The sequence below is a fragment of the Piliocolobus tephrosceles genome, chromosome 7 (assembly GCF_002776525.5).
Source record: "Piliocolobus tephrosceles isolate RC106 chromosome 7, ASM277652v3, whole genome shotgun sequence".
Lineage (NCBI taxonomy): Eukaryota > Metazoa > Chordata > Mammalia > Primates > Cercopithecidae > Piliocolobus > Piliocolobus tephrosceles.
In genome coordinates, this window is record NC_045440.1 from 41,633,273 (window position 1) to 41,641,413 (window position 8,141).

At 40.0% G+C, this 8,141-nt stretch overlaps 1 protein-coding gene across 1 annotated transcript in view; it reads left to right on the plus strand.

Moving 5' to 3' along the window:
- Window positions 1-7,130, plus strand: part of LOC116418853 (inositol polyphosphate multikinase-like) — an 8,698-nt gene extending 1,568 nt beyond the window's left edge. Inside the window, exons 2-3 of the mRNA XM_031935835.1 lie at window positions 6,345-6,854; window positions 6,909-7,130. Of these exons, the coding sequence (XP_031791695.1) occupies window positions 6,345-6,854; window positions 6,909-7,109 (711 nt within the window). The 3' untranslated portion in view covers window positions 7,110-7,130. The remainder of the gene's footprint in view (window positions 1-6,344; window positions 6,855-6,908) is intronic.
- The last annotated feature ends 1,011 nt before the right edge of the window (window positions 7,131-8,141 follow it).

The window sequence follows — 8,141 nt, forward strand, 5'->3', positions numbered from 1 at the left end:
TATGGAAAACAGTATGGCAATTCCTCAAGGATCTAGAACTAGATGTACCATATGACCCAGCCATCCCACTACTGGGTATATACCCAAAGGATTATAAATCATGCTGCTATAAAGACACATGCACACATATGTTTATTGCGGCACTATTCACAATAGCAAAGACTTGGAATCAACCCAAATGTCCATCTGTGACAGACTGGATTAAGAAAATGTGGCACATATACACCATGGAATATTATGCAGCCATAAAAAGGATGAGTTTGTGTCCTTTGTGGGGACATGGATGCAGCTGGAAACCATCATTCTTAGCAAACTATCACAAGAACAGAAAACCAAACACCACATATTCTCACTCATAGGTGGGAACTGAACAATGAGATCACTTGGACTCGGGAAGGGGAACATCATACATTGGGGCCTATCATGGGGAGGGGGGAGGAGAAGGGATTGCATTGGGAGTTATACCTGATGTAAATGACGAATTGATGGGTGCTGACGAGTTGATGGGTGCAGCACACCAACATGGCACAAGTATACATATGTAGCAAACCTGCACGTTATGCACATGTACCCTAGAACTTAAAAGTACAATAAAAAAGAAAAAAAAAGAAAACTGCTCAATGAAAAGAGAGGCTTAACTGAGTGGAAGGAATTAAGAAAACACAGAGCAGTTTCATAGAAAGCTTTCTTCTGGATTTTACCTGAGGATATTTCTTTCTCCATATTCTAAGTATCGTTCCCAAATGTCCCCCTCAGATTCCACAAAAACAGTGATTTCAAGCTGCTGAATCCAAGGAATTGTTTAACTCTATGAGACGAATACACACATCACAGAGCAGATGCTCAGAAAGTTTCTCTGCAGGTTTCATCAGAAGATGTTTCCTTGCTCACCACAAGTCTCCAGGCATCATTAAGTATCCCTTCACAGATTCTTCAAAGACAGAGTTTTGAAACTGGCCAGCATAGATTGAGCATTAACTCTGTGAAGTGAATGCACATATCAGAGAGCAGATTCTTGGATTGCTTCTTCCTCGATTTAATTTTGGTATATTTCACTATTCGCCATAGTCCTCAATGCGCTCCGAAATACCACATTTTCGGTTTCACAGGAACAGTGTTCAAATGCTGCCTTTTGAGAGAAGTGATTTAACTCCCTGAGTGGAACGCATGCATCACAAAGTCGTTTCTCAGAAAGCTTCTCTCCACTTTTTATCTGAAGATATCTTCTCTTTCACTGTAGACCTGAATGTGCTCCCGAATGTCCCCTTGCATATCCCCGCATGAAAGATTTTCCAAACTGCGTAATATCAGACAAGTTTTAACTACACGAGATGAATAAATATATCTAACACAAAGCAGTTTCACAGAAATCTTTCCAGTTTTTGTCTGAGGATATTTCATTTTTCACCTTAGCCATCCCTATACTCCCGAATGTCTCTTGGTACCTTTTTCTACAAAAGGGATTCCAGAAACCTCTAGGAGAAGAGAGGTGAGTGGAATGTACACGTCATTCTGTGAGTGGAATGCTGTGAGTAGAATGCACACGTCACAAAGCAGCTCCTCAGAAAGGTTCTCTCCAGTTTCTATCTGATGACGTTTCCTTTCTCACCGTAAGCCTCCACAAACTGTTGAATATCCCCTCACAGACTAAGCAAAAACAGTGCTATGATTCTGCTCAAAGAAAAAAGAAGATTAAGTTTGTGAGCGGAATTCACGTGACACAGAGCAGTTTCACAGAAAGGTTCCTTCTGTTTTCTCCCTGAGGTTATTTCTTTTTCAGGATATTTTAAAGAGTGTTTTCAAATGTCCTTTCGTAGATTCCAAAGAAACAGTGATTTCAAACTGCTCAATCCGAAGAATGATTTTACTCTATGAGATGAGCACAAACTTCACAAAAGAGTTGCACAGGAAGCTTCTCTCAAATATTCGATGGAAGACATTTCCTTGCTCGACACAGGCCGCTGGTTGCCACTTAGTATCCCTTCACAGAACCCTCAAAGTTCGATTTTCAACCTGGGAAATGTAGAGTAAGCTTTCAACCTGGGTAAAAATATACATGTCAGAGAGCAATTTTTTCGAGTGCTTCTTTCTGTTTTTTATTGCACATTTCAATTTTGCCGTGGTCTTCAATGTGCTCTGAGTATGACAGTTTTGGTTTTACAAGAACAGTGTCCAAATTGTACCTTATGTGAAGAACGTTATAACTCCCTGATAGGAATGCACACGTCACCAAGCAGTTTCTCAGAAAGCTTCTCTCCCGTTTACATCTGACGATATTTTCTATTTCACTATAGGCCGGAATATGATCCCCAATATCACCTCGCAGATACATCCACGAGGGAGTTTCCAAGCTGTGTAATGTAAAGGAAGCCTCATCTACGTGAGATGAATTAACATTGCAAAAATCAGATTCACAGAAAGATTCTTTCCTGTTCTACTCTGAAGATATTTCATTTTTCACCATAGTCCTCAAAGTGCTCCCGAAGGTCCCTTCGTGGATTCTTCCATGACAGTTTCCAAGCTGCTGAATGTAGAGAAAGCATTACTTATATGAGATGATTACACATATCACAGAGTAGTTTCCTAGAAAGCTTTTTCCAGTTTTAGTCTGAGGCTATTTCCCTTTTCACCATCGGCACGAACATGCTCCCGTATATCACTCGGTACCTGTTTCTCCAAAAGGGATTCCCCAACGCTGTATGAGAACAGAGGTATAACACTGTGAGTGGAATGCACACATCACAAGGCAGTTCCTTAGAAAGCCTCTCTCCAGTTTTGGTCTGAACATATTTCCTTTTTCACCGTAAGCCTCAAAGTGCTCCCGAATATCCCGTCACATGCTAAGCATACACAGGGTTAGTAAACTGCTCAATGAAAAGAGGGGCTTAACCGAGTGAGAGCCATTAAGGCGACACAGAGGAGTTTCACAGATAGGTTCCTTCTGGATTTTCCGTGAGGATATTTCTTTCTCCATGTTCTAAGGATCGTTCCCAAATGTCCATTCTCATATTCCACAAAAACATTGATTTCAAGCTGTTCAATCAAAAGAATGGTTTAACTCTATGAGACGAATACACAAATAGCAAGGCAGTTTTCAGAAAGTTTCTCTGCAGGTTTCATTGGAAGACGTTTCCTTGCTCAACACAAGCCTCTGGGCGTCACTAAATATCACTTCAGAGATTCTCCAAAGACAGAGTTTCGAAACTGGATAACATAGAGTAAGCATTAAGTCTGTGAAGTGAATGCACATATCAGAGAGCAGATTCTTAGAATGCTTCTTCGTCGATTTTATTTCAGTATATTTCACTACTCACTGTAGTCCTCAATGCATTCCAAAATATCACTTTTTCGGTTTGACAGGAATAGTGTTTAATCACTGCCTTGTGGGAAAAGAGGTATAACTCCCTGATTGAAATGCATACATTCCACAGTCTTTTCTCAGAAAGCTTCTATCCACTTTTTATCTGAAGATACCTCCTCTTTCACCAAAGGCCTGAATGTGCTCCCGAATGTGCCTTCACGTATCCGTTCATGATGGAGATTCGAATCTGCCTAATATAATATAAGTTTTAACTATGCCAGATGAATAAATATACGTAACACAAAGCAGTTTTCCAGAAATCTTTTTTCCAGTTTTTTTCTGAGGATATTTCATTTTTCACCATAGCTATCTCTATACTCCCGAATGTCTCTTGGTAGCTTCTTCTCCAGAAGGGATTCCAAAATCCTCTAGGAGAAGCAAGATGAGTGGAATGCACAAGTCATTGTGTGAGTGGAATGCACAACGTCATTCTGTGAGTGGAATTCTGTTAGTGGACTGCACACGTCACAAAGCAGGTCCTTAGAAAGGTTCTCTCCAGTTTCTTTCTGAGGACGTTTCCTTTCTCACCGTGAGCCTCTAAGTGCCCCTGAATATCCCTTCTCAGACTAAACAGAAACAGAGATATGATACTGCTCAATGAAAAGAGAAGCTTAACTCTGTCAGTGGAATTCACGTGACACAGAGCAGTTTCACAGAAAGCTTCCTTCTGGTTTCTCTCTGAGGGTATTTCTTTTTCACGATATTCTAAAGAGCATTTCCAAATGTCCTTTCTCAGATTCCACAGAAACAGTGATTTCAAACTACCAAATCCAAAGAATAATTAAAATCTATTAGATGAACCCAAACTTCACATAAGAGTTGTGCAGAATGTTTCTCTCAAATGTTAGATGGAAAATATTTCCTTGCTCAACACAGGCCTCCGGTTGCCACTTACTATACCTTTGCAGAACCCTGAAAGACCGACTTTCAAACTGGGAAATGTAGAGTAACCTTTAACCCTGTGTAAAAATGGACATGTCAGAGAGCAGTTTCTTCGAGTGCTTTTTTCTGTTTTTTATTGGATATTTCAATTTTGCCATAGTCTTCAATATGCTCCGAATATCACTCTTTTGGTTTTACAGGAACAGTGTTCAAACTGTGCCTTATGAGAAGAAAGTTATAACTCCCTGAGTGGAATGCACACATCACGAAGCAGTTTCTCAGAAAACTTCTCTCCAATTTTTATCTGACTATGCTTCCTATTTCACCATAGGCCTGAATGTGATCCCAAATATGCCTTCACGGATCCATCCACGAGGGAGTTTCCAAGCTGTGAAATGTAAAGAAAGCTTCATCTGTGTGAGATGAATAAACATAGGAAAAAGTAGATTCATATAAAGCTTCTTTCCCTTTTTTTCTGAACATATTTCTTTTTTCACAATTGTCCTCAAAATGCTCCCGAAGTTCCCTTCGTGGATACGTCCATGACAGTTTCCAAGCTTTGTTATGTAAAGAAAGCATTATGTATGTGAGATGATTTCACTTATCACAGAGTAGATTCCTAGAAAGCTTTTTCCATTTTTAGTCTGAGGCTATTTCCCTTTTAACCCTCGGCACCAACATGCTCCCATATGTCACTTGGTGCCTGTTTCTCCAAAAGCGTTTTCCCGACCTTGTATGAGAAGAGAGGTATAACACTGTGTGTGAAATGCAGCCGTCACAAGGCAGTTCCTCAGATAGATTCTCTCCAGTCTTGTTCTGAACATATTTCCTTTTTCACCGTAAGTCTCAAACTGCTCCCGAATATCCCGTCACATGCTAAGGATACACACTTTCAGAAAACTGCTCAATGAAAAGAGGGGCTTAACGGAGTGAGAGCCATTAAGATGACACAGAGCAGTTTCACAGAAAGCTTCCTGCTGAATTTTACCTGAGGATATTTCTTTCTCCATGTTCTAAGGATCGTTCCCAAATGTACTTCCTCATACTCCACAAAAACAGTGATTTCAAGCTGTTCAATCCAAAGAACGGTTTTACTCTATGAGACAAATACACACATCGCAAAGCAGTTGCTCAGAAAGCTTAGCGGCAGGTTTCATTGGAAGACTTTTCCTTGCTCACCACAAGCCTGTGGACGTCACTAAATATCCCTTCACAGATGCTTCAAAGACAGAGTTTTGAAACTGGGCAACATAGAGGAAGCATTATCTCTGTGAAGTGAATGCACCTATCAGAGAGGAGATTGTTGGAACGACTCTTCCTCGATTTTATTTCAGTATATTTCACTATTCGCCATAGTCCTCAATGTGCTCCGAAATATCACTTTTTCGGTTTCCCAGGAACAGTGTTCAAACACTGCCTTGTGAGAAAAGAGGTATAACTCCCTGAGTGGAATGCATACATCACAAAGTCGTTTCTCAAAAACCTTCTCTCCACTTTCTATCTAAAGATATCTCCTCTTTCATCGTAGGCCTGAATTTTTTCCCAAATGTCCCTTTGTGTATCCATGCATGATGAAATTTCCAGACATCTTAATATAAGAGAAGTTTTAATTATTCGAGAAGAATAAATATATCTAACACAAAGCAGTTTCACAGAAATCTTCTTTCAGTTTTTGTCTGAGGATATTTCCTTTTTCACCATAGCCATCTCTATACTCCTGAATGTCTCTTGGTAGCTTCTTCTCCAAAAGGAATTCCGGAAATCTCTAGGAGAATAAAGGTGAGGGAAATGCACACGTCACAAAATAACTCCCCAGAAACTTCTGTCCTGTTTCTATCTGAAGACGTTTCCTTTTTTACTGTAAGCCTCAAAGCACTCCTGAATCTCCCTCACAGTCTAAACAAAAACAGTGTTATGATACTGCTCATTGAAAACAGAAGCTTATATGTGTGAGCAGAATTCACGTGACACAGAGCAGTTTCACAGAAAGCTTCCTTCTGGTTTCTCTCTGAGGTTCTTTCTTTTTCAGGATATTCTAAAAGCGTTTCCAAATGTCCTTTCTCAGATTCCACAGAAACAGTGATTTCAAGGTCGCCGTCAGGGCCCCAGGGAGCGCGGGGCGCCGCTGCTGCTCCTCATCGGCTCGGTTCTGTCCACTGGGCAGCGCCCAGAAATGCGGACGCCACCAGCGATCGAGTCCACCCGTGAGGGCACACCGCAGTCGGCGGGCGGCAGACTCCGCTTCCTCAACGGCTGCATACCCCTCTCGCATCAGGTGGCCAGGCACATGTACGGGAAGGACAAAGTGGGTATACTACAACATCCAGATGGCACAGTTTTGAAACAGTTACAACCACCTCCAAGGGGCCCAAGAGAGCTGGAATTCTATAATATGGTTTATGCTGCTGACTGTTTTGATGGTGTTCTTCTAGAGCTACGAAAATATTTGCCAAAATATTATGGCATCTGGTCACCTCCCACTGCACCAAACGATTTATACCTAAAACTGGAAGATGTGACCCATAAATTTAATAAGCCCTGTATAATGGATGTAAAGATAGGGCAAAAAAGCTATGATCCTTTTGCCTCATCTGAGAAGATTCAGCAACAGGTCAGCAAGTACCCATTAATGGAAGAGATTGGGTTCTTGGTGCTTGGCATGAGGGTTTATCATGTTCATTCCGATAGCTATGAGACACAAAATCAGCATTATGGAAGAAGCTTAACAAAAGAAACTATAAAGGATGGAGTCTCCAGATTTTTTCATAATGGATATTGCTTAAGAAAAGATGCTGTTGCTGCCAGTATTCAGAAGATTGAGAAAATTCTGCAGTGGTTTGAAAACCAGAAGCAGCTTAACTTTTAGGCAAGTTCATTACTATTAGTTTATGAAGGTTCATCTCAGCCAACCACTACAAAGTTGAATGACAGAACTTTGGCAGAAAAGTTTTTGTTCAAAGGACAACTGTCAGACACAGAAGTACTAGAGTACAATAATAACTTTCATGTGTTAAGTTCCACAGGTAATAGAAAAATAGAGGCTTCAGTGGGCAAAAGCTTGTCCAAAATGTATGCTCGTCACAGGAAAATGTATACAAAAAAGCATCACAGTCAGACTTCATTGAAAGTTGAAAATCTGGAGCAAGACAATGGATGGAAAAGCATGTCACAGGAACATTTAAATGGAAATGTACTTTACCAACTAGAAAAAGTTTTCTGCCATCTTCCCACTGGTTGCCAAGAGATCGCTGAAGTAGAAGTACGAATGATAGATTTTGCTCATGTGTTCCCTAGCAACACAATAGATGAGGGATATGTTTATGGGCTAAAGCATTTAATTTCTGTACTTCGAAGTATTTTAGACAATTGAATTCTCTGTTACAGTCTTTTTAAAGGATGGGCCAATCATAATGAAGAGGAGCAGTCAGTATCTCTGCACCTGTAATGCTGTGTAAAAAATTTGTATTGTGAGTCGACATTTTATTTGTCTTTATACTTTTGGAAGAAAGGTTAACTTTTTTATAATCTTACTCAGGAAAACTAATTATTTGTTCATTAGAAAACTATGAAGAATAAAGAAACTTAGGAATGTTAAGCAGAGAATGTGGTGGTACGTGGCTTAAACATCTTTTTTGGCTCAAGCAAAATGCAAACCATTATTCAGTCATTAAGAGTTTAGTTAGCTTTCTGTAGCCAGTTCATGAAATCTCCGTCCACCCAGCCTTGACAATGAGCCATATCTAAAATATTACGTTATTAGAACACCTATCAAAATCTCAAAAGCACAGGTTGATGTCCTTAGTATTGCTATGTATGAAGTTATTAAAACTGGAGAAAATTCTACTTCAGAAATAAGTACTGTTTAGGTTTTATATTAAAAGTTCAGACCAGCGTATCA